At 42.3% G+C, this 27,951-nt stretch overlaps 1 protein-coding gene across 2 annotated transcripts in view; it reads left to right on the plus strand.

Moving 5' to 3' along the window:
* Positions 1 to 27,951, plus strand: part of CDK19 (cyclin dependent kinase 19) — a 188,012-nt gene that overhangs the window by 32,907 nt on the left and 127,154 nt on the right. Inside the window, exon 3 of one of the 2 annotated variants that reach the window (XM_050951418.1) lies at positions 5,729 to 5,772. In XM_050951418.1, the coding sequence (XP_050807375.1) occupies positions 5,729 to 5,772 (44 nt within the window). Of the gene's footprint in view, positions 1 to 5,003; positions 5,065 to 5,728; positions 5,773 to 27,951 lie in introns of those variants that run through there. The other variant, XM_050951417.1, reaches the window with a different exon arrangement.

A 27,951-nucleotide genomic window follows, 5' to 3' on the forward strand; every position in this document is an offset into this window, starting at 1 on the left:
CAAACAGTAAAGAATACTATAAAACAAGTTACCAGCCTGCCTCCTGCTGACAGAAATGTATAATAATTTGGGAAAAGTCCAGGTCCTTTCATTATACAGGAACTCCTCACTTAAAGTCGTCTCAGTTAACGTTGTTTCAATTTTAGGGAACGTGCTCGTTTAAAGTTGTGAAATGCTCCCTTCTAACGTCGTTTGGCAGCTGCCTGTTTTGTCCACTGCTTGCAGGAAGAGCAGCCTGTTGCAGGGTGGTTGGAACCAGGGTGCACCAGCAGCCCCCCATCAGCCCCCCACTCCCCTAAGTTCCCTGTGCAGCTCTTGTCCCTCCCCCCACTGCCACGTGCTGCTCCTGCCCTCTGCCTTGGAGCTGCTCCTAGAGACTCCTGCTTGCTGTACGGGGGGAGGGGGGAAAGGTGGGCTAATGTCAGAGTGTCTCCCCCTCCCACCTGCTCCTGCACCCCGCTTACCCCATCTTCCATAGAGCAGGGGGAACACACGATGGAGGGAGGGAGTTTCTAGGCAGTAGCTTCTGTCTCAGGGCTCAGCAAGCTGATTTAATTAACAAGGCAGTGTGCTTACGCCTGGGGTCAGCTACTTAAAGGGGGAATACACATTTTTTTCTCTCACACACAGGGTGTGTGTCTCTGTCCGCCCTCCCTCCATTCCTGCTGCCTTGTAGAGTGTTGTGAGAGTTAACCCTTGAGGGCTCAGTCAATTGCTAGTTCATTTAGCAGTAAGGCATTCCCTGGGAAATATCCCACCCTCTGACTTCACCACCTCAGCCAAGCTTCACAATCGTCATCACTGTGTACCAGTATTAAATTGTTCGTTTAAACTTACACACACACACACACACACACATGCAGTACAGTATATGTGTGATATATATCTATATAGATAGATATAGTCTTTTGTCTGGTGAAAAAAATTTCCCTGGAACCTAACCCCCTCATTTACATTAATTCTTACGGGGAAATTGGATTTGCTTAACATTGTTTCACTTAGTCGCATTTTTCAGGAACATAACTACAATGTTAATTGAGGAGTTCCTGTATATCTTTTCTGGAGCAGCAAATCAGTCCTATTAGGATTCTTGCCAGACTAAATATATTGTTTGAAGAAGTTCCTGGGACAAGTCATTGAAGTGTATAAGAGAAACAGTTTAATTTTTCTGTGTCGTGCTATTAAATGAGATTATATATTGCTATCCAGAATAGGGGTCTAAACGATTTTTTCTAACCTTCAAGTACATGTAAGACTGACTCAAATGTAAAAAGCAGTAGATTTTTGACCAGTCTCGGCCCGGAATGTGCTGCACTAGTCACTTAGCACCCCTTCCTTAAACTAATTTACCTTATGCTCAAACATTGTATGTGGCAGGATCACTACTAAAAGGGTCTGAGCCTTTGTATAATATTGAATGTCAAAGTACAGTGGTCACTATTAAAAAGTCGGCATTTCAGTAACCACATTTCTAAGAGTGCTTGTCCCTATTTGGAGTATTCCCACTTGGTCTTTTCTCTGCACCTAAGGCAGGTACAAAATGCCTCTCCATGGTAGTGGCTCACTTAAGGAATTGATATTTTCGTTTGTTCCTTCTTGAATGATTAGCTGCTGAAGTATGCTTTTCTGCAAGGACCTGATGAGCCACATAGCTACCACAGCCAAACTTCTCTCATACCTAGGTTTTTTTCTCAACCTCCCAAAGTCTATCTTTTGTCCTGCTCAAAGGATTCACTTTATAGGTGCCATATTCAATTTAGTAGAGGGAAAAGCTTTTCAGACATAGGACAGATTTCTCTGAATGAGACAATGTATATTAAAGATTTGAAGTTGTCCTGCACAGACATCATTAGGTCATCCAGGACAGTGAGCTGATCCACCTTTTATTCCTTTAATGGGCTCAGTACACATTGTCACAAAGCACTGTGCTTTAGTACAGGCAGCTGCCTCGTATGCCTCTCTGGGTTGAGGGGTCCTGCATTCTGTAATGGGACCTGGCTTCAGGCACCCACCTTCTCAAAGAGGATACTACTTGTGAATCACTTGAAGGGCACTTCACACAGGGAAAAGCACTCGGAGAGGCAACTTACTTGTAATAACTGGAGTTCTTCAAGATGTGTTGTCCCTATGTGCAGTGTACTATCCCCTTCTTCCGCTATGCCTCAGATCCCATCCTGGGCACCTGTGGTAGAGAAGGAACTGAGATCACGATGACTGAGCAGCCTCTAATACCCTGGATGAAAAGCACTAGGATAGCAGGATCACATGCATGGTCCAAATGGACACATTTGGAAAGAATTATCCAGTCCCAGATGCTGGGAGTGCAAATACAGGCCTGAAGTGCACTACACATAGGGGCAACACATCTAAAGAACTCCAGTTATTACAGGGGGAGTAATCTCTTTCCCTGTACTTTGGAATAGAAAAAATGCGTTGTAGTGTCTGTTGGTAAACATTAACTTTTTGTGGTGATCACTGTATCTTACTAATGTACCTGTAGATTCAGACCAAGTTTGGGATGGTGGTAACTGGCTTGGCTGAAAAGAACACAGGCTTGTTCATGTTATTTTGCAAAGGACTCTTGCCTTGTAGTGGACAGAATGGATGGTGCTCATTTAGTGAGCAATCTAATATTTTCTCATTGTTCAATGCGTGTCCCATGCCTTATTTACAGCACACTATTCAAACTTGTCTTGGGAGACAGAAATATCTATTTTCTCGTGCTTTTCTGTGGAGCAGATCACTGTATTATCTGAATGTGTAACCCCTGCCTGCTCGGAGTGGCATTCTGTCCCCCTCTGGTGGTGGCTAGGCCAGCTAGAGATTGATGAGCCTGCTACAGCCTTGTCTAAGAGACATGTCTTTAGCTCAGGCAGTAGAGACTCATGCATTAAGCTCCCGAGGTCCCAGGTTTGATCCTCGCTGTCAGTGTCCATGTGTGGGTTGCCATTACATAAATATTTCCAAAAAATTAATGAATTTATTTTCACAACATCCCTGTGAGATGATTATCATCCCCATTTTGCAATTGGGGAACTGAGGTAGAGAGATTAAGGTAAAAAGTATCCACTAATTTTATTTTCCCAGTCTGAGAAACCTAGGACCTGATTTTTTCAGAGTACTTAATACATACTATTTATATAGCACTTTATATGCTCAAACCACAGCTCCTATGGACCTCACTTGCAATCTTGTGCACTCAGCACTTCTATAAAACAGACCCTAGGGTATTTAATGGGGCATCTAGAAAATGGGGAACACATAATTAGTGACCATCTATGAAAAGTTTGGTTTTAGTGTCTTAACTAGTATCACATACGAATGTGCACAAATGGGAACAGAGTCCAGTTCCCAAGGGCAGCATTCAACTGTCTTAACCATGAGTGCATCCTCTCTCTTTCCACATTCACTTTCCTCAGTCACTGCATACCTTCTTTCTTAGGCAACAAATAGGTGTCCTACAGATAAATTTCCTTCACTATGGAACTCTGATTCATCCCCAGAGAGAATCTGTTCTGTATACTGAACGAGGCAGGGGACCTGTCGCAAGGTGGCAAGAGGCCAGTACACTTGTGACTGGTAAGCTGACCCCCAGTTAGGGTTCAGAGAGGGTACCTGGGCCATGGGGACAAGATCTGGTGAGTCAAAGATGACTGAGAGCACTGACAGAGAGAAAGAAGGTAGGTGACAGCTGTCTGAGGAGGAAAGGTGAGACTAGGGGGGCGGAGGAGGAGGAACTGCAGCAGCAGAGGATGTCTGGTACAGAGAGCCATTGGGAAGAGCAAAAGCTTGATGGTGAGGACTGGTCAGAGCTGAGGAACCCCTGCTGAGTTAAAGGAGAGCTCATGCAGACACCCCTCAGAAGGGGAAGAATCAGCTTGGTTAAGAGATGCTGAGCCTAAAAAAGAGGGTTGATGCTGAGGGCAAATCCTAAATGCAGGAGTAGGACTCGCATGCAGAGAGGCCCCCTGGCAGTTGGCCTGAGTGGAAGGTGGCAGGAACCTACACCCAGAATAAGGGGCTGGTGCTGGAAGGATGTTCCTGGAGCAGGAATAGGACACTCGGGCAGGGAGGCCTGGCTGAGCAGAACACGGTGGACAGGTTTGTTGCAAAAGACCAGATGTGGGACTAGAGGAGAAAACTCACAGAAGAGAAGCATGTCTTGGAACTCTTGATAGAATGCCTGGAGAGTGAGGCTCTGGACTAGGGGCTGAAGGAACTGACACAGAGTGGTTCATGGCTTGGGTGCATTACGTGGGAAACCGTGACCTTGGAATGGGATTGAAAGAGCTGCTGCACTGTAACCTTGTTTTACTTTGAGGTTTTCAGAACTGTTTTTTATTGTGAGGGATGTGTGGACTGTGGTACTTCATATAAATAAAATGGTTTGAATTTACTGCAATAATTCTTTTCAAGTGTCAATTCAAAGGGGAAACTGAGGCAGGCAGGCATATTGTGCCATGGCCGTCTGTGGGAGGATGCTCCAGAAGCGGTTGCCCTACAACAGGACCTTGATAAAAATAGTAGGTGATCATAATGCATATGCACAAAGGGACTGAATTAAGACTGGTCCGGCAACCTTAATTTGTCAGTTCCTAACTTTTGAGTTCTTGACTTTGTAACTTGAATGTTCTTCTGTCAGTGTGTGTGTGTGTGTGTGTGTGTGTGTAATTTTTATATGATTTTTCTAAAAGCAAACTGAAAAAACAGAAATGTTATGTGATGTCTCATTGACACCCACATGCAGTGTTGAGCTGGAGCTGGTTCCCAGCGGTTCTCGGGAACCGGTTGTTAAATTTAGAAACCCTTTTAGAACGGTTGTCCCTCATGGGGCAACCAGTTCGAAAAGGGCTTTTAAATTTAACAAAAGCTCCAGCAGCTCATTGCCCTTCTTCCAGCCCCAGCTCACCTCACTCTGCCTCTGCCTCTGCCTCCTCCCCATAACACTCTCTCGGCTTCCCCTTCCCCTCCCCGGCTTCCCCTTCCCCTCCCCAGCTTCCCGCAAATCAGCTGTTCGGGCGGGAAGCCGGGGAGGACTGAGAAGGAAGCAGCGGCTTCCTGCAGGTGAGCTGGGGCAGGGGGACGGGGGCGCGAGTAGGGTTCCAGGCGCCACACAGCTCCGGCCTGCCTCCCAACCCGAACCCTAACCTCATCCCCGGGCGGCGCGGCTCCAGCCTGACCCCGACCCTGGCCAACGCATGTCTGGCCCGGCCCTGGCCCCGACCTTGGCCAGCTGGGTGGCATGGCTCCAGCCCGGCCCTGACCTTGGCCGTCCAGGCGGCGCGGCTCCGGCCCGGCCCCGGTCACGGCCAACCGGGCAGCACGGCTCTGGCCCCGGCCGATCACCCCGACTCCGCCCGAGCGGCTCCGGTCCCAACCCGGGCCCCAGCCGAGCTGCCCAGCCCTGCCCTGGCTGAGCGGCTCTGGCCTGCGGCCCCGGCCCCCACCTCCAGGCAGTGTGGTAAGGGGGCAGGGAGCAGGGAGGGGGTGTTGGATATAGGGCAGGGGAGTTGGGGGGGTGGATTATTGTTGGGGCGGTCAGAGGGCAGGGAACAGGGGGATTGAATGGGGGCAAGGGTCCTGGGGGGGCAGTCAGGAAGGAGCAGAGGTTGGATGGGGTGGTGGGGGGCAGTCTGGGAACAGGGAAGGGGGGTGGATGGGGTCCTGGGGGGAGCTGTCAAGGAACGTGGGGGGTTGGATGGGACAGGAGTCCTGGGAGTGGGGGGAGGCTGTCAAGGAACGTGGGGGGTTGGATGGGACAGGAGTCCCGGGGTCGAGGGGCATGACCCCCTAGTGGAGTGAGGAGGCGGGAACCGGTTGTTAATATTTTGGCAGCTCATCACTGCCCACATCGATCCTCAACAGAGTGGGACTTTTTGATCCACTGTAGAGGCCTCTGCCACTTGAGCCAACAACTGATTGATAGCAATAGTAGATTATCCTCTGTGTATACCAGCACTAAAGGGGGATGTGACACACTTTCCCACTGGGTTTCACAGATATTTGCTAATAGGAGAGGAAATGAGAAACTCAGAAATCTTGGGTTCCATTCCAGGCTCTGGGGTGCAGTGTCTTCTAATGTGTACAAACTCTTCAGCCCATTTCCCACCCCTCCAAGCTTGACCGCTTCCATGCTGCTCTAGTTTTTTCTCTTTCCCATCCTGTCTCTTTGCCTCATTCCCCTCCCATAGACCCCTGGTTTTCAAGATGCAGGTCACAACCCAGCACTAGGTTACGGAATGGAAGGCACTGGGTTGTGGTTCCTCTGGTCAGCACTGCTGACTGGGCCATTAAAAGTCCCATCACTGGTGCTGCCTGGCTAAGGCTAATCCCTACCTGTTCTGACACTGCGTTGTGCCCTGGAAGCAGCCAGCAGCAGGTCCAGCTCCTAGGCGGGGGGGAGCCACAGGGCTACGCATGCTGTCCTTGCCCTGAGCACTGGCTCCACACTCCCATTGGCTGGGAACTGGCCAATGGGAGCAGGGGGAGAAGGGGCAGTGCCTGCGGGTGAGAGCCGCTTGTGCGCCTCCATCTAGGAGTTGGACCTGTTGCTGGCCACTTCTGGGGTACAGCGTGGTTTGTGGTGCCAGGACAAGCAGGAAGCCTGCCTTAGCACCCTGTTGCACTGCTGACCGGGAGCCGCCTGAGGTAATCCTGTGCCCTAATCCCCTGCCCCAGCCTGGAGCCCCCTTCTGCACCCTAAATCCCTCATCCCCAGCCCCACCCCAGAGCCTGCACCCCCAGCTCAGAGTCTTGACCCCCTCCTCCACCACAACCCTCTGCCCCAGCCCTGAGCCCCTCCCTCACCCCAAACCCTTCATCCCCAGCTCTGTTGGGTCACAGGCATCAATAATTTTCTTCAACTGGGTCGCCAGAAAAAAAATTAAAAAACAACTGACCTAGATAGTCCCAGTCTGTGTGCCTCCAGGCTTCTCATCTCAGTCCGTTTCCCCATCCTGGCTCCTATTATCTGTCTTCTCTTCCCATCTCCTCATTCTCCATCTCCACTGGGTCCTAGTCCAAACATCCCTCCCTTGGATGAGGAGCCTGTCTGTCTTCCCCCTGGCTTCTTGTCCCAGTCTCTTTGCTCAGACATTTACAGTTCTTCCACTGCTCTTCATCAGATCTGTCTCCCTATCTCACCCTGCATGTTCTCAGGCTCATTCCTCCTCCCTGCTAAGCTCAAACTCCCCACTTACCTGCTGGCACCATTTCCCTCTCCTCCAACTCCCAGTTTCTCTCTCCCCTTGTTAGCATCCAGATTCAGGTCCCCAGTTCTCCTGGTTTGTGTCCCTATGTTTTCCTTGTCTTGTTTCTGTACCCATTCCCTTCCACTCCCCTGGAGGGCTGGGTCTTGTCCCTTCTGCATGTGAATCAGGCAGCTTCCAGTGCTGCATGGGGAGCATTGGAAACACAGGGAATGAGAGTCCTGTGCTCTCAATTCTAGTACCAACACCCCGTCTGGTCTGCAAGTGGCCGAGAGTTGCAACTGTAGGGAAAGCACAGCTGGACTCTGCAGACTTTTTTCTGCAAACCTTGTGTGAATTGGGATTTTTTTCCCCCCAAAAGCTTATAATGGCCAAATTAGGGCAGATTTTCATAGGGATGGAAAATGGCACATCCTTATTGACACAGGGCCACCTTCCACTAAATTTCAAATCCCTGCTCCATAGAATGGAGATGCTAGAACTCCTCAAAAGGTCACAGATTCTTTTTTAAATGGGGAAAATGTGGTTTCCCTCCCCAATCTTGAATTTGAACCCATTGCCTCTGTTCCTGCCCTCTGTGGCAAGAGAGGAAAACTCTTTTCCATCTCTTTTATGACAGCCTGTCAAGTATTTGAAGATTGCTATCATGTCTCTCCCTTAATCTCTTCTTTTCCAAACTAAAGGTACCCAGTTCCCAGGGGCGGCTCCAGGTACCAGTGCAGCAAGCGTGTGCCTGAGGTGGCAAGCCGCTGGGGGCGGCAGTCAGGTAAACTTTGACGGCATGCCTGCGGGAGGTCCGCCGGTCCCGTGGCTTCGGCGGCAATTCGGCAGTGGGTATGCCAAAGGCGCAGGACCGGCAGATCACCCGCAGAAACGCTGCTGAATCTGCGTGACCAGCAGACCGCCCGCAGGTGTGCCGCTGAAGAAAGCCTGAATGCCAGGCTTGGGGTGGCAAAAATCATAGAGCCGCCCCTGCTAATTCCTTCAGCCTTTGCTCATATGTCTTGCATTCCATCCCTTTCATCATCATTGTTGCTCACCTTTGAATCCTTTCCAGTTTCTCTACATCCTTTCTATTCATTGGTGACCAAAATTGGACATAGTATTCCAGTTGAGGCCTAACCAGCGCCAAGTAGAGGACTTGCATGCTATGCCTCTGCTAATGCAACCTAAAATTGCAATTGCTTTCTTTGCATAGCACCATATTCCTGATTCATTGAGGTGGTGATCCACCACAACTCCCAGATCATTCTCAGCTGTGCTGCTGCCAAGCCAGTTATCCCCCATTTTATATTTGTTTATTTGGTGTTTCTTCTCCAAGTGTAGCCCTTTATATTTGTCTTTGTTGAATTTCATTTTGTTGTCCATAGCCCAGTTCTCCAATTTATCACGATCCCTCTGAATCTTAGCTCTATCCTCCAAAGCATTGGCAACCCCCCGACCTCCTGACTTTATGTCATCTGCAAATTTGATCAGGATGCACTCTATTCCTACATCCAGGTCATTCATAAAGATGTTAAATAATACCAGACTCAAAACAGATCCCTGTGGAACCCCACTTCAGACCTCCTCCAATCTGACATCATTCCATTAATAGCATAAGCATTTAAAGATTGGGAAAATTATGGCAACTGAAAACAAGGTCTTATAATTCCAAATTTCAGGCAGCTTTAATAATAGGCAGTGCTACCAGCCCTGCCAACAATAAAATTTTGTAACTTAAAAATAATTTCCCTGCCTTTTTAGGCAATCTGAAGTCATATGACATATAATTACAAAAGTAATAATGATTTCAGTTAATTCATTTGGAGATGCTATGAAGCTGGTGTCCATGAGTGAACTCTGTACTGAAGTCTTGAATGAAAGTTATTTTTCGTTGTAGGATTGTAGAAAATGATACTTGATAGCAAGTGCGTGCATACGTGTTTTACTGAAACTGTATTCATTTTTAGAAGGGATCTGTGAATAATCTTGAATAAGACTGCATGACACTTCAGTTACTCATATATTGTCTGAGAAACTCTTTGAACCCAGTTCTCAGCAAGCATATCTAATAGGAGTGTTGACATAGTATGTTGTTCTGAACCCTTAGGGATCACTATTAGAGCACCTCTGCCAATTCTCGAGGTGCTTAGCTTGCCTAACCAATATTTCTTTTGCTGATCAAAGTTTTCTAAGAAACGTCTGTTAAGTCATCATTCACCACCTAAAGCCTTTGTCAGCTGTCTCCGTTCTTATTGGGGAAAAAATGTTGTAGTTTTGCCTCATGGGTTGTCTCATCACAAAACTTTTCACTTTTGACTGAGGAATGAGAAAATACTAGTCCTAAACGAATAGCCTGTTGAGTTTTCTCAATTGCTCTCGATGTATGGTAAGAAAATGAAAAGAATCTTGTGGGGGGGCATAGTGTGACTTGGGAGACAGTCAATTAACATCTTGTTTTAGCTTGTTGCATGCTTTGGATTTCTCCAAAGAGTTAACAGTGAGTGACTGCAAAAGGTATCACTAATAAGTGGTAACCTAGTGCCAAATTAGTATAAAACTAGTACCAAATTTAACAGTAATTAAATTCATAAAAAGATATAATAAACATATTTGTTCTTTAACTCAGTGAGAGAAATGTTAAAATTACAACAAATAACTGGCTAAATTCCTTCACTAATTTGTCTTTGAGTCTTGAACAAAAGAGACCCTGAAGTATATTTTTGTTGGTTTTGTTACAAGTTCAGTATTATTACTCTAAAATATAATGCACAAGAGCATTTACTGTAAAAAAAAAACAAAAACACAAAAACAAACCAAAAAAAACCCTATGTGCAATATTTGGGTCTATAATGATTTACTATAATACAATCAATGTGCAGTGAAAATGAACTGTATGCATCTATAAAATACTGTATATAGAACCATTTAAAGAAAAGTACTATAGTTAAACTATGACCACATGAATCGTCCAAAGAGAGTTAATAACCTAACAGAGTGTCAATCTGAATTTTTATTTCCTTATATTAATCTGGTTCACAAACTCTGACTTTCAAATTTGAATTTCTTTCTAAAAATAGATGAATTTATGGAATATTAGAGATTATTTTTCACTTTTGAAAGTGAATCAAGATAAAGGCCACTTTACTTCTGCAAGCATCCACAAAGGGGTTCAATGTACTTTTATTCATGTATTTTAAATTCATACCTTTAGTTAATTTGGCTTAATTTCCCATGAAGAAAGTCCTAAACTGCAAATATAACATCAATGTAATAGCGAGCTGAATGTTGATTAAATCCAAATTCCTCAAAATGAGAGTCTACAAAATTAAGAGAGGCAAGAACAGAGACATACAACAGTTCCTGTAGTAATTTCTGCTACTGTTAGCCTCACAAAACATGATTAAATGCCTTGTGTTGATCCTACTGCATTTAAAAAAAAAAAAGGAATATAAATCCAATCTAGATTTTAATCTTTTACTCTTACACCAATTAGACACACAAGTATTTCTGATTTGATGCATCTTTAACATTTAATTCTTTTGTATTTCCAATGTATGGTAGAAAAAAGTGAAAACTGACAGTATTTTACATTTATGGTTCCATTGTATTTAATAAATCTGTGGTCATAGTTTAACTATAATACTTTTCTTTAAATGTAGAGTTATGTACAAAAAAATAACTGCACCCCAAAACAATGTAAACCTTTAAAACCTACTTCAGTCCTACTTCAGCCAATCACTCAGATAAATAAGTTTGGTTACAATTTGCAGAAGGTAATGCTGCCCGCATCTTATTTACAACGTCACCTGAATGTCAGCTACAAAAGTACCATGCCAACGCCTGTTCTCACTTTCAGGTGACACAGTAAATAAGAAGCAGTCAGCCGTATCTCCCGTGGATGTAAACAAACTTGTTTGTCTTAGCAGTTGGCTGAACAAGAAGTAGGACTGAGTGGACTTGTAGGCTCTAAAGCAGAGGTCAGCAACCTTTCAGAAGTGGTGAACCAAGTCTTCATTTACTCACTCTAATTTCAGGTTTCGTGTGCCAGTCATACATTTTAATGTTTTTAGAAGGTCTCTTTCTATAAGTCTATAATATAGAACTAAACTACTGTTGTATATAAAGTAAATAAGATTTTTAAAATGTTTAAGAAGCTTCATTTAAAATTAAATTAACATGCAGAGCTCCCTGGACCGGTGGCCAGGACCCGAGTAGTGTGAGTGCCACTGAAAATCAGCTCATGTGCCGCAGGTTGCTGACCCCTGCTCTAAAGTTTTAAATTGTTTTGTTTTTGGGTGCAGTTGTGTAACAAAAAAAATCTACATTAGTAAGTTACACTTTCACGATAAAGAAATTGCACTACGGTACTTGTATAAGGTGAATAAAAAATACTATTTCTTCTATCATTTTTACGGTGCAAATATTTGTAATAAAAATATAAAGTGAGGACTGTACACTTTTTTGTTACAGCACAGAATACAATCAATATATTTGAAAATATAGAAAATTATCCCAAAATATTTATTAAATTTCAATTGGTATTCTACTGTTTAACAGTGCAATTAATCGTGATTAATTTTTTAAATCGTAGTTAATTTTTTTGAGTTAATCGCGTGAGTTAACTGCGATTAATTGACAGCCCTAATTAAAGCCTTTTCACATTAGGTACATTTGAAGAGAGATTTAACCCTAGCAACAGCTATAGAGAGAACAAATCAATCTGAGTTGGTGAAACAGCAAAACCTAGGACAACTTGACAAACTTGAAGAACCTGAAACTAGCTTAGATACTGTAAACAGAAACTTCAGAGTTAAAAGTCCATATCATAAAACCCTTGAGGCAATGGGAGAGAACTCCCAGTCTTAGCAGAATACCAGCCGACATGCACAAGGTGTGAAAAAAAAAATCGTATCCCAAGAGATGAGGTATGTCCAGCCAGAGGTACATGGTTTAATACACGCATAAAACATGGACATTTTGTGGCTGTTTGCCACACCAGAGCAGTCAGGGAGTTGACTCTTATTGCAGACAAATAAGAACCACAGAAATAAATTATAGAAGTAGCTTTGTCTTTTTTCTTTAGGGGGAAAAAAAGCAGTTAAATTTGCATGTATCAAATTTCTCTGTTTCATATTCACCAATCTGGCATCTTCATTTCATGAACACTTACAGGAAATGAAACACAGAAGTAAGGAGTAATATAAAATGTAGTGCCAAAAATAAAAAAGCTGTTAAACCACATTACAGCTATATAGTTTAAAATAAAGTTTCAGTGTTGGGAGATGTAAAAGCTAAGGTTACTACAGCAACATTAACTTGGCCACATTGCACATGCTACTGTGCACAGCATTTTTTATTCTTGTTAAATATTAATTAATGTTAATTTCTGCATATCCCTGGAGGAACCTTAACTTCTGCTGTTCCCAATATTTTAACTCAAAGACCTTAATTGTATTATCATACATTTTGCTAAAAATAGAGCCAAAGTCATGCTTTTAAGCAGTTATGCTTTTAAGTTCATTCCTGACTGATATTAATATGGCAAGTCCCTTCTTTGCTGCTTCTAATATTTGACCAGAGAGTTTTCTGCAAGTCCAGGTTAGCAGTATAGTAGCACTGTTTACACCAGGGGTCTCAAACTCAAATGACCACGAGGGCCACATGAGGACTAGTACATTGGCCCAAGGGCTGCATTACTGACACCCCTTTCCCCCCACCCCCACCCCATCCCTTCCATGAGGCCCTGCCCCTGCCCATCCCTTCCCCGCCCCCATTCCAAACCCTTCCCCGAAATCCCCACCCCAACTCCTGCCCTGCCCCCGGTGCACGCCAGGCCAGAGCCGCTCTAGGTAAATGCTGAGGGATGGCTGGGGGGCTGTGAGGAGTTCGCGGGCTACAGAAAATAACTTGGCGGGCCGCGTGTTTGAGACCCCTGGTTTATACTGTGATGCCTACTTCCTTGCACGGGGAACAAATACATTATATCTGTGCTGAGGAAATTTTCCCTCAATGTTCAAAACAGTTTTAAACTAGTTCAACTGAACCATCCTTAAAACCAGCGGAACACAAGTGTACGTACCCAAAGTAAAGAAAACACAAGACTCAAGTAGCTGGAACTGTTTTTATAAGTAGGTTAGACAAACCATCTGGAAGCAAATCTGATATTTTTTGGGTCATGTCATGCTCCTAAACCAGATATGGACTGCTTACAGACCTTGCTTATACATACCAGATGTGTTCATCATAAGATCCTTTAATGCTCCACCACGTATGGCTGAGATTTTGTTAAATAAGGTATTTTACACATAGTGCCACCTAGAGGCTAAACAGCATAATAAAGTGTAGCATTCTATTACATCTCCACCTTTAAGTTCTATCTTCTACAAATGTTTACACTGTCACAATGTCTTTGCAGTTCAGTACGGATCAATCTGCATCGTAAGTCTGCGTTGCAAGTGTCTCTGCATTGTACTGCTTTTATATTTACATAACTCAAATGTGTAATCACGTGGTCACCTGGCTATCCATTAGTTGCAGCGACTGGCTATGGTTGGTTTGCAATCGTTAAGTCACTGTCGTCTTGTTCCGCATCTGCCATCTGTACAGGTTGCTCTGTTGACTGTTCTTTTTTATGAACAAACTGTAGATGTTCACTTTTTTTTGAACTCTCTGCTGTTGGTCTCAATCACATGATTTGGGCACTGAATTCTTTTTCTTTGACAGCTGGAGTTGTCCATCCCTTTTCTCCATCCAATTTGGCACAAACGTAGTTGCCTGGTTCTAGACCTGGGAGTTCTCTTTGTGACATCTGTTGTAAAATTGTTCATAAGCTCTTTTAGCCTTTTTATCCCTTGTGGTTACTCCCCTCATGTCTGCCACTTCATAGATAGTGAGGTAGTTAAGCAGGGTCAGTACTGCACCTCCCACCCATGGCTGACCTCCAGCACAACTGAAGTGCATTGCTGCTTCTAAATTTTTACAGCAGGATAGCTAATGTGCATTAGTTATCCTGCAATAAAAACACAACCTTTTTGGTCACTGAAGACTTAGCTTTGATGAATCTGGTGTCTGACCATTTGAGCAGGTGCTACAAAGCCTTCATATTTGATACAGCTTTTTTATCATAATGAGAATGACCTGCACAGTAACAACAGCTCACCTCTCCTCCCTAATTCCTATAAAGAGATCCTACTCCAAACAGACCTTTCTGTCTTCCAAAAAGTAGACAAGCCAGAGACTTTGGTATTGCCAGTCTCTTATTTGGAAGACACACACACACTCCAGCTATCGGCAGCAGTACAAAACCCTAAGATAATCAATGGATGACATGTAAGAAAGAGTTTAAGACAACTTGAGCTCTGCTGAAGCCAGCACTTTGTCCTTTAGTTAGTAGGGCAAATAATGAAAGGCAAAGCAATGTTTCTGTGTACATTGTCCTTTGAAATGTTCCTTACTTTTGTGAAGATTCCAACACTGAAGCTTCTCTGCTGATTCCATTACCAACTTTACCCTCTCTCAAACATCGGAAATTTTTCAATACACCTCTACCCCGATATAATGCTATCCTTGGGAGCCAAAAAATCTTAACACGTTCTAGGTGAAACCGCGTTATATTGAACTTGCTTTGATTCGCTGGAGTGCACAGCCCCGCTCCCCCAGAGCACTGCTTTACCGCATTATATCCGAATTCATGTTATATCGGGTCACATTAAATCGGGGTAGAGGTGTACTATTTTTTTTTCAGTGTGCAAGACATCCACTGATAGGGGAATCTTGTTCCAAATTAAGTTTCCCTCAAAATACATGTCATTTTGACAGAAAGCAAAGAAGTCACTAGCAACTTTGTATATGTTACGTAGGTACCAGAAAACCTAGCAACTATTCCAGGCTATATAAACCCAGAATTTTGAGGCTGGGACCACACAATCAGGTAAAAGATGTTATGGTGAAGGATTGTATAAAAAAAATCCCTAACTAGATATGAAGAAATATTCAATTTTAAATGTTTTTATAAGTGGGAAGATCTACAGCATTGCCAAAGTGATGGAAACAGTACAAGCTGAGGTGCTGCTGAATGTAATGAAATCCTTAAAGCGGTGAATTAGTTCTTCTCTCTCAAACCCTTCCCTTATTCATTTATTAAAATAGGTAAATAATTGTTCAGTAACTCACCTGGGATACAGGCAAAAGGCTCTAGTAAAACCTGGGATAAGTATTATTGAATTAGATTTAAAGAGGTGAGGGGACAATAAACAAATCTATTATTAAATATGTCACAATGTCCAGTCTGTAGAGCAGATTAAAAAAATCAATTAAAAATCTGATTTTTAAAAATTGAAATTGGATCTTATTAAAATTAAATTAAAATAATTTTAAAATTAATTTTGAAATTGACAATCTATGTTAAGGTGTAAATTTACTATAATCTATTAATCATTCAAATTATATTAAAACAATAATATTAAGCAATACATTCTTGCTGTTAAAATTTTAAACTCGAACCACTGAACTGGTAGAAATCACTCGCTAATTACCTAAAACCTGTGTTGAACTGCTAAACCAGCTTTTGACAGCAGGAGCCTCTTGTACAGATGCAGAGGAAATCTTTTCTGTATTTCAGTTTATTCAAGTAGTTCAATTCAATTACTAGGTCATTCAAAGTTGAGAAACCAAATGAGAGTTGAAAATACAAGAAATCTTGTTTTTCCTCTTCCACTATATAAATAAAAATCAGACCAGATGAGAGAGAGTGAGATCTGCTTGTTGGAAAATCTTGAAGGACCATGGTGATCAGAAGCAAGCAGTTCAATTAAACTACAGATAATACTTTGTCTAATAAATCAGTTTTCAATGTAAAGCATGTTTTGATAGTTTTTCTATGTATCCAGTAGATTTATGGGTTAACTTTTATTTAACTACTAATTTTTTTTAAAAATACTGTTTTGTGAATTTAATTGATTTTGAATTTCCAAATAGAGCTTCACACAAATAAAAATTTTTAAAAATTAATAATTTGGTAAGTAAGAAATGCATCATTCACTATTTTCAAGCATAATAAAAAAAGTAAGCATTAAGAATCTGTGTAAATTAAGCTATGTAATTGCTTAAATACACCTCTACCCTGATATAACGCGGGTTTGCATACAGCGTGGTAAAGCTCTGGCACGCTGCTCTGAGCAGTGTGTTAAGGGTGCTGGGCCAGGCTGGGGCCGACGGGTTTGATAAGGGGCAGAAGGTCTGGGGGGCAATCAGGGGCTCCCCCCCCATGGTGTCTGGGGCAGGAGCTGTGGGAGGGCGCTTTTGGGGACCCAGCAGTCCCAGAGTGGCCCGAGGGATTAGCAGAGGGCCGGGAGCAGCCTGCTCTGCTTCCCTTGCCCCAGCTCCAGGCGCGTCACTTGGGTGAAGGGATCCCCCCGCACTCACCAGCAGTGGCGGAAGCGGAGCAGCCTGGCCCCAACCCACTCCACTCTGCCGGCTCCTAGCTGCGTCGCTCCGCTTCCTGCCACCGGTGAGTGTGGAGGGCATCTTTTCCCCAACCTCCCCACACTCACTGGTGGTGGGAAGCGGAGCAGCCCAGCCCCAACCAGCTCCACTCCACCAACTCCCAGCTGTGGCGCTCTGCTTCTTGCCGCAGGTGAGTGCGGGGTGGGGGGGCATCCTTTCCCCAACCCCCCCGCACTCACTGATGGCAGGAAGCGGAGCGCCATGGCTGGGAGCTGGCAGAGTGGAGCGGACTGGGGCTGGGCTGCTCTGCTTCCCGCTGCTGCCGGTGAGTGCCTGTCAGGGGGCAGGTGGGGTGGATAGGGTCGGAGCAGTCAGGAGAAGGGGATTGGGATCCTGGGGGTGCTTAGGGATGGCGGTCTCTGGAGGGGGTGGTCAGGGAACAAGGAACGGGTTGGGGGGGGAAAACAAGTTTGGTATAACGCGGTCTTACCTATAACGCAGTGAGATTTTTTGTCTCCCAAGGACCGTGTTATATCGAGGTAGAGGTGTATGTATCAATATATTGTATCCTCCTGGTTGACAAAAAGAAGCTCCACATTTAGTGTAAAGGCTATTTAATTGCAAATCAATATGTTTTAATGATTGCCAACCAATGAAAATCAACTTCTTTTTAGGATAATAACTAAAAAGTACAAATGGAAAACAAGACTAAAATTGAAGATTTTCTGCTTGCTAATATAAAATCATGATTAAAATCTGTAATTTTAAATTGCTGTGATTTAAATCAGTCCACCCCGTCAATCTATAATAAAATAAACCCAGACAGTTACACAACCTTCTTAAACACAAGTTACATCCACATATAATGAAATCTAGTCAGATTGTAATGTATGAAGAGATGGAATAATGTATTAATAGCTCCATATTGTATTTGGACTTATCCAACTGTAAATCAGCTTGAGGAGGAGTAGATTCATGTAAGCCAGTGGTTCTCAAGCTTTTGTACTGCTGACCCCTTTCAAATAGCAAGCATCTGAGTGTGACCCCCTTTATAAATTAAAAACACTTTTAAATATATTTAACACCATTATAAATGCTGGATGTAAAGTGGGGTTTGGGGTGGAGGCTGACAGCTAGCGACCCCTCATGTAATCACCTCGTGATCCCCTGAGGGGTCCTGACCCCCAGTTTGAGAATCCCTGATGTAAGCACACAGTAACCAGTAGTACTGGAGGTGCCCTTCATGGTGTCCTTAGAATGTAAACAGAGTGCTGTGTTGCAAGAGGATTCTAGATAAGTGACTTACAACCTGTGAGGACGTCCTGGGGACTGAAATAAGTATTTTTTGAGTCATATCAGTGGTGAACTCACCCCATAATCATTTCAGAACTGGCATGTGACCCATGAGATAATGTTGTTTGAATCTGGCAGAAAGTGCCCTTGAACACACTTGGGTAGTGGAAGGAGAGTGAAGAAAGGGGCTGCAATTGCTTGGAAAGTCATTTCTTACACAAATACTTTTCCTCCAGTATGTCAATGGAAACATCAGAAGGTTCTTGGATGATAAGAGTCTAAATCTGTAGTAACAGTGTTATAGTACTTGGTTTAATTGAGAACCAGATTTTAAAAATAAAAATTTTGCATTTTATATAAGTGGGCAATGTTCTGGACAGTGTATATTTATATGTGACCCTTTCTCAGCAAGAGCAAACAGCGAGGTGTCTCAGATTAAGCTGAGTGTCTGACACCTGGGCTGAATTTGGTGCAGGGAGTCTAAAGTGAAAACATATTAGCAAAGTTTAGTTGTTAGGAGAGTTTGTATGCGGTTTCACATTCATTACTCCATAATAGATTCAAAGCCCATTAATATCATTTGAGCCTTTCATGCCATACAGGAACTTCAGCTTAATTCAGGTTCTATCTTATTAAGCTCTTTGGACAGCAAATTTAAAATTAACTGTTTCACTCCTTGACTCAAAGAAATTCCAGTCAGTTTCCTTCTCATAGGACACAAAATTTAAGTAGAGGCTTATTTGCAGCAGAAAACCATGGTTACAGAGACAAAGAAAAAAAGTGTGTTTTTCTTTTAAAGACACGTGATGAGTTTAATTTCCAAGAACAGTGGATAGTATTGGGGTCTAGTAAAACAGAATGCATAGTTACGAAATGATTTCGAAGCTGCACTTCTAAGAAAAAAATGTTAAAGGGAAATCCAGTTAATTGGCCTTAACTGTCAATATTTGCAGTTTTTTGCATGTAAAGCATATAGGGTATAATTCTTCTTTCTTTGTCCTCCTCCTTCAGATGTATAGGGCGTCCTCCAGTTTCTGCTATTTCTTTTGGTCTTGTGGTGGTCTGTTGTGACTTCCGAGTGTCACGTGAATGAATTTTGCTTCTTCCTCTGTTCTTCTGTATTTCTCTACGTTGCCCTCTTTTTCTCTTTCCAGGTCATGTGTCCATATTATCACTTGCCATGGAAATCGTGTTGGTGTCATCTGTAAAATGTCCTAAATATGTCCTTAGTTGTCATCTTTGGTCATTTAGATTGGTTTGCTCTATTTACAATTTCTGATGGTGCAAAAAACTTTTTTCCAATGGACTCCAAAGATTTTCTGCAGGCTTTTACTTTGGAATTAGTTGATTTTATTAATTTGTTGTAGATTTCCATGATTCTACTCCGTAAAGGACAGACATGATACTGGAGTTAAAAATGTGTGATTTGTTAGTGCTAATCATGCTACTTTTCCAAATCTTTTCAAGTTTATATAAATTGTTTACTGCTTTTGATGTTTGTTGCTTCACATCCTGCGTGGTGTCACCATCATTGCACATTTCATCTCTAGGTAAGTAAAATGACTCATTTCTTCTAGTGTTTCTTCATCCACTCTGGTTAGTTTTGGGATATTGATAGTTGTATATTTTGTCTTCCCTTCTTGATGAACAAATCAACATCTGTATCTGCCAAAAGATGTATTTTCTTCCATCTAATGTGTTGAACTAATCAGGACAACGTCAGTAGCAAAAATGAGGTCATCCAATTGTGCTTTATCATTTGTCCATAAAATTCCTTGGTTGCCTTCTGCAGTTACTTTCCTCATGACATAGTCAATTACCAGTACAAACCATAATGAGAACATAATGGACATAGTACAACCTTGCCTTTCTCCAGTTGTCACTGAAAACCACTGGCTGATGTTGTCACCATCTCTGATCCAAATGAACTACTAGGAATACGTGATGAAGAGCTACTGCTAGAACTTGATATTGATTTGGGAGATATTACAATGGAATAAGTTAAAGCCATCAGTAAATTCTCAAAAATGAGATTGCAGCTGGAGAGGGCAATATTACTGGAGAGATGCTTAAAGCAAGTGTTGGAACAATGCTTCAGGCTTTCCTTATGTTTTTGGATAGAATATGCTATGAAGAAAAGAACCCAACCTGGTAGAAGAGAGGCCTTTTAGTAATATTGCCAAAGAAGGGCGAGCTTGCCAACTGCAATAACTGGAGAGGAATCACATTACACATGTTCTCAGGCACTGAGAGTAATGTCATCCAGGAACGTATCAAGAAACAAATAGACTTTCAACTTAGAGAGTAACAAACAGATTTTAGACCCCTAAGATAATATGAAGACCAGGTGTAGTTCTCAGACATATACAACCAAGCGTGGAGTGGCAAGCAGCTCTTGTGATTAATGTTATAGCGTTCAGGAAGGCATCTGACATAATTTATAGAGATAGTCTTTGGAAAATTATGGAATACCAGCAAATATAATTAGAATAATCAGGAATCTAAACAGGGTATAATTAGAATATCTGAAATATAGTCGAGGTATGTACACCATGATGTAAATCTTGTTCTAGACTTCTTTAATATACATCAACATCATTATGAATATATAGATATAGATATAGATATATATTTTGTGAACTGTTTCCCTAGTAGAGTAGGGTATCCTAAACTCAGGTTCTGGCACATTAAATAGCCTGACCTCCTGGAAGAAGTTTTAACAATCTTTCCTGTACTGGTTTCCCATTAAATTTAGAATGGAAACTTACTCGCAACAGTCTTCAATACTACATAGTGAAGCATTAGAAACATATAAAATTAAAGCTGGGGATACCTACTTGTATTTAACTACTGTGGCAAGTACCAACTTAAAGTTTAATATAACTTCAGCAGATCTACAGCAATATCTCTTGGCTATAACTATGAAGTAATCTTTTGTTTTTAATTGCTGTGAGTGAGAAGCAATGAGTCAGAGAGTACCTCTCATGAATGACAGGTAGTTGATCTGTCCCTTCAAAATAGCTTATTATGAACTCTGACGGGGAAGTGTCCACTTTCTGCTTATGACTGCCATTAAATCTTATCTGAAATCATGATGGTGACAGCAACCCTAACTAAAAAATCTTCGGTTCTGGGTAATTTATTTTGACAAGTGCCACTTCTTTATGCTGCAATTTGGTATATTTAGAATTCCTTTTTAAGGACCAGATGTTGCGTAGTATGCAGTTTGTTGTTCAGCAGCAAAATAACTTTTACTGTTTTGATTGTATGATTCACTATAATTGTTGTTTAAATATTTATGGAAAAAGATCTAATGTTTATACATGTTATGTGGGCTGCTGGTATTGCAACAGCACTTTCAAATGTGGCTATAAATGATAGCTGACTTCATTCCATTTAGAAGTCTAAAAAACCATTACCTTAAAAGGAGCAGATAAGGATATTATTAAAATATAATCTGCTCTTTAACAAGCATCTTTGTTCATGTTAGAGCACAGATCAGATAATATTTTACAATAATTGAATTTCATGAACATAAAAATATACGAATACCTGATATACACCTGGTCTGTTATAGAACTGAGAGAGCTTGATGGGCCCTGCTCCAAGCAGCCTCAGCCAGTAACTTAATTAAAAAAAATTTGGAGAATTTTGGTGTCTGATTTGAATGACCAGAGAATGGATTTATCTCCAGAAATCAAAAATACAAATATTCCATATTGAATTTTGAACATACTGCAACTTTAGATCCTGATTCTGCACTTGGATTCATGTGCACAGACTTCTGTGCCCATGCTGAGCCCTAATGAAGAAAAATATTTCTGCTTAGACAGAATGATAATGTGTATTACAGTATGTGTAACTTTGCTAGTCTCTGGACAATAGCTTTTATCACCTTGATCTTAAAAGAATGTTGTATGACATAAACTAATATCTATCTGATACATTTTTAAAAAACAGCAGTTACAGTATTCTGTATTCAAAGGCTACTGTAGCTGCTTGAGACAAAGCTGCTATTTTAATCAAATACATTTATCCAGCTAGCAAGTATAAATACAGTAGAACTTCAGAGTTACAAACACTAGAGTTACATCAGTCAACCACATACCTCATTTGGAACCAAAGTACAGGGTCAGGCAAGCAAGCAGACACTGTGCAGTCGTTACTGGATCAAGCTCTGTGAAGAGATCCAGACAGCCTCAGACACAGGGAACCTCAGTCATGTATAATGGCCTGAAGAAAGCTCTCAGTCCCACTGTCAACAAGGTTGCCCCCCTCAAATCGCTCAGTGGTGAAATTATTACAGGTAAAAGCAAACAGTTGTCTTCTTGTGTCGAACACTATTCAGAGCTATACGTGAAAAAAGAAACATCACCAGCGAATCACTGGACCAAATACCAACTCTATAGGTCATGCCAGAGCTAGATGTAGAGCCCACTGTAGAAGAGCTAAGAAAAGCCATTGATTTCCTATCAAGTGGCAAGGCTCCTGGAAAAGATGGCATCGTAGCGGAAATCCTCAAGACAGCCTATTAGCATGTGCGCCGAGTTTCTAATCTGCCAGAGGTGCTCTGCCCAAGCCCCGCCCCCACTCCACTCCTTCCCCCAATGCCCTACCTCTGCCCTGCTTTTTCCCCGCCATGCCTCTTCCCGCCCCACTTCTTCCTGCCCAGATCTGCCCCCTCCCTTGAGTGCTGTGTGCCTTTGCTCCACCCCTACCCCTTCCAGCACCTTCTGATGCCGCGAAACAGCTGATCTGCGGCAGGCAGGAGGCGCAGGGAAGGAGGGGAAGATTCTGATAAGGGCGCCCCACCATTTTTTTCCCATGAGTGCACCAGCCTCATATCTTCGTCAGTTGCTACTTAAGTGCAGGAAAGAGGGTGAGGTACCACAAGAGATGCGTGATGCAAACATTGCTTTGTATAGCTACAGGGGTATCTTGCTACTAAGTATATCAGGAAAATCTTTCGCAAAATTCATCTTAGTGCATCCACAACAGCTGGCGAATCATGTCTACCCTGAATCGCAGTGCGGATTCAGGGCTGGAAGATCAACTGCAGACATGGTATTTTCTCTGCGTCAACTCCAAGAAAAACGTAGAGAGCAAAACTGACCATTGATCGAACCAAAGCATTCGACACCGTCAGCAGAGCAGGTCTATTTGCAAAAAGAAGGATGCTCACTAACCCTATTAAGTCTTATATGTTCATTCCACAATGACATGAGAACAACTGTCCAGTTTGACCAGTCCACTTCGGACAGCTTTGAGATGAAAAGTAGAGTGAAGCAAGGATGTGTTCTTGCCTCTACACTCTTTGGAATCTTCTCTTTAATACCCTTGAACTGTGCATTTAAGGGCATGAACAATGGAGTGTATTTCCACACAAGATCAGCTGGGAAACTCTTCAACCTGTCGTGCTGGCTGCCGCTTCCTGCAGCTGCCGCTGGCCGGGAACGGTGAACCACGGCCACTGGGAGCTGCAGAGGGGCATGCCTGTGGACGGTCAATGTCATCAAAATGTCTCGCAGCCCGCAATCAGATTACCTTGATGGGCCGCAGGTTGCCCATCACTAATCAAGACCAAAATGCTAGTCTACCAAAATGCTTGCGTCCTCAGCACTGTCATGTATGGTGGGGAAACATGGACAACTTATGCTCATCAGGAGAAAAGATTAAACAGTTTCCACCTACGTTGTGTATGACGCATACTCAACACCAAAAAGGCAAGATAAAGTCACCAACCTTCAAAGGGCAAATTTACGAAGTGTGACAGCCCTGCTCAAGCAAAGATGACTGTGCTGGCTGGGCCATCTGAGTAGGTTGGAAGATGGACGCACACCCAAGGACATGCTATATGGGGAGCTATCAGAGGGAACAAGAGCAACAGGATGACCCAAGATTCACTTAAAGACACATGTAAGCAAGATATGAAGGAATTTGGAATTGATCTTGACCAATGTGATGTTATCTTCTCCATCAGAGTATCAAAGTCCATGACAGAAGCCGGCTACTACAGCTTGAAGAGAAAAGAGCCCATAGGAAGCAAGCAGCTCCCAACCAAGATACATGCATATGTGATAACTGCCGAAGATCATGCAAATCTCATATTGGACTGTTCAGTCACATGAGACATTGCAAACCATCTACATCAAAGGCTGCAATTCCCACCATCTCTCACAGATGATAGGATGCCAACAAACTGTGTTAAACATAAATTACTAAGAAAAGGAAAAGCAGTGTTTTTCTTCTGCATAGTAAAGTTTCAGAGCTGTAATAACTCAATGTTCAGTTGTGAACTTTTGAAAGAACAATCATAATGTTTTGTTCAGTTACCAACATTCAGAGTTATGAACAGCCTCCACTCCCGAGGCGTACATGACTCTGAGATTCTACTGTAAGGATCTTGCATTTAGTTTGTGTGTTTACAATTTAATTACTTGGAAATCTTCCTAGTTAATTTTACTTGGCAGCCTCTCAGCATTCTTTTGGAATGTTAATATATTTAATTTGGTTTTCAGAACATGATCATTTAAAAAAGCACTCATACAGTGTGTACTTTTGTAACATGCACAAACAAATTTAGGTAATTTGGTGGGACCGTCTTGGCTTCTGTGATTGTGACTACACAGATATACCCAGAGGCTTATACAGTAACTGAAAAACACAGCCACTTTTTTCAGGGAGAATTCTTGATATTCCATTTAAATGCAGTACTTCTTCAGTTTTAGGATCAGATCTATCAGTTTTATACAGTAAATTAAAAACATACTTTACACAAAACCAAACCAGTAATTTTTCTGAGTTTTATGAAATCCTTGTAAGTGGTTAGTCTAATCATAGTCTAGTTCTTCTCAAGTTTAGTCTTGAAGCTTTGGACATGAGGGCTTTTCATGCCTTCTTGTTTTAAATGCTATAATAAATGAAAAAATATTTAAAATATTAATTAAAATGTTTAGAATATCAATTGGTATGTATCTGTGTCTCTTGCCTAAAAAAAAAATAATCATTGCTTCTGTAGTGTGAAAGACTTTCTCTCCTCTAACTTCTTGGTACTCCATTGTTTTTGCACGTTTCACTTACTAGTCAAGTTGTGCTGGTATGTGCCCACTGATACAAGATTTCTGTAGTTTTAATGGCAGTAATATATTTGTTTTTAGAATTCCAGAATGCACACACATTTTAAATATTGTACTCTTTAATTAATGTAAATCATATGGTGTTTATTCTTTCCTATTTCTCAGCTGTATCTTTGTATAATGGCAAATTGGCATCAGATCTACGGCATAGAATTTGTGTTTCAGTGACCCAGTTAGCACTGCTCTTTTTTCAGATGGATTCAAAACTGCTCAGCTATGTATCATGGGCCCTAGACTGCTAACAACTCAAGGAGGTTGTAAATCCTGCGGGGGCTTAGGCTAAATAAGAGTGCTGAAGGTGGTCCACAAGACAATGTCTCTGTTAAGATAAAGTCTTCACTACAAAAAAAGAGTTGAAGACCCTAGCAGTATATCAGAAAATCTTCCCCCACTCTGCCCTGAAAGTGTGTCTCAGTATTTATCTGTTCAAACTCTCTGTTGAGACTAGTAATGACTGTGATCACTACAGACCTAGCCTGGAAATGAAGCGGTGGCTTATAGGAAAACATGCTGTAGCATTCTGTCAATCTTCTTAGCCATCTGGTTCCTCCTCTTCTGCTCTCTTTGAAATGCAATTACAAACTGGATTAGTATTTGGGATTATTTTTTTAACGATTAAATAGCATGAAAAATATTTTTTACTGACATTGATGCTTGTCTTGGTAAGGAATGAGCAAGCAGTAGTTGTCAGAAACTTTGGGGACAGGATCAATCATGAGGGCTTCTATTCCCAAGAGACTCAGTTTTCACTCCTTCCATAAGAGGAGAGAAACAGGAACTGGCCTGAACTCCAGGAGCAGCAGTGCCCGTGAAGGTCATGTTGACTTACCGATAAATAGAAATTACCAATCCCCTTCTCAAATTAGTTTACACAGTTCATTTGAAAATTGATACCTTACCCATACTGGTACTTCGAAAGCACTGGTTCCCAGTCTTTTTGAAGGCTGAACTTATTTACGAGAATTAAACCGTGGGTATACAACCACGTGCCCTCAGCCTATCATTCAGTTGTGGATCCTCGAACAGACAATTTAGTTATGGGTCCTCTTAAGCATAACTCCGACCCTGACTGTTACCCCTGCTGAGTAGGGGCTTCCCTCTCAGTCACAAAACAGGGATTTGGAACAAGTAGAATAGAAGGTACATAATGTCAGTGTACTGATGCCCTGCCTGTAGGCTTTTATCATTTAGGTGTGGATTGACATTTGACCGTAACTTGTAAAAGCCTGATGTAGCAATATTAATACAGTGACTATCTTTCTTTTTTATTATGTATTATTAAATATTTGTATTATGGTAGCACCCAAAGGTCCCACTACAAACATGGATAAGACTCTACTGGCCTTTAAAGGCTTACAGTCTGCAAACCTTTTTCTACTTGCTTACTCTTATTAACTTCCCCATTACTGCCACTCTTTACTCTCCCTTTTCTTCTAATTTAAAGGAAACAACAAACCATGTAACTAACAAAGCTGTTCCAATTCTTCACCAGATTCATTTGTTTGTACGCTGCAACCCTGTCCCCTACCCTGTTTTGTATAGTTTAGCTTGTAAACATTCTGTGACAGGGCTTGTATCTTATCTGTGTTTGTATAGCACCCAACACAATGGAGCTCAAATCTCAATTGCTGCCTTTGGGTGCTATCATTATAGGCTGGGCTGGTTGCACTGGTTATTATTCAGGTTGCCCAACACTTATCATTTTAAGAACACTTACCATTACGAGAGATCCACTTCCTGGACACTACTGTACAAATAAGCGATGGTCACATAAACACCACCCTATACTGGAAACCTACTGACCACTATACTTACCTACATGCCTCCTTCACATGATCCATTGTCTACAGCCAAACCCTAAGATACAACCACATTGGCTCCAATCCCTCAGACAAACACCTACAGGATGTCTATCAGGCATTCTTAAAACTACAGTCCCCACCTGGGGAAGTGAAGAAACAGATTGACAGAGCCAGAAGGGTACGCAGAAGTCACCTACTACAGGACAGGCCCAACAAAAAAAGTAACAAAACGTCACTAGCTATCACCTACAGCCCCCAACTAAAACCTCTCCAGCGCATCATCAGGGATCTACAACCTATCCTGAAGGACGATCCCTCACTCTCACAGACCTTGGGAGACAGGCCAGTCCTCGCTAACAGACAGCACCCCCTCCTCCAACCTGAAGCAAATACTCACCAGCAACTACACACCACACAACAAAAACACCAACCCAGGAACCAACCCCTGCAACAAACCCCATTGCCAACTCTGTCCGCATATCTATTCAAGTGATACCATCATAGGACCTAACCACAGCAGCCACACCATCAAAGGCTTGCTCACTTGCACATCTACCAATGTGATATATGCCATCATGAGCCTGCAGTGCCCCTCTGCCATGTACATTGGCCAAACCAGACAGTCTACACAAAAGAATAAATGGACACAAATCAGACGTCAAGAATAGTAACGTTCAAACATCAGTTGGAGAGCACTTCAGTCTCCCTGGACACTCAGTAACAGACTTAAGTCACCATTCTTCAACAAAAGAACTTCAAAAACAGACTTAAACAAGAAACTGCAGAACTGGAATTAATTTGCAAACTTGACACCATCAAATTAGGTCTGAATAAAGACTGGGAGTGGCTGGGTCATTACAAAAATAATTTTCCCTCTGTTGATATTCACCCCTTCTTGTCAACTGTTGGGAATGGGTCACATCCACCCTAATTGAACTGGCCTCGTTAGCACTGACCTCCCCCACTTGGTAAGGCAACTCCCATCTTTTCATGTGCTGTATATTTATACCTGCATCCAGTATTTTCCACTCCATGGATCTGATGAAGTGGGTTATATCCCACGAAAGTTTATGTTCAAATAAA

This window comes from Gopherus flavomarginatus, chromosome 4 (genome assembly GCF_025201925.1).
Source record: "Gopherus flavomarginatus isolate rGopFla2 chromosome 4, rGopFla2.mat.asm, whole genome shotgun sequence".
In the NCBI taxonomy this organism is placed as follows: Eukaryota; Metazoa; Chordata; order Testudines; family Testudinidae; genus Gopherus; species Gopherus flavomarginatus.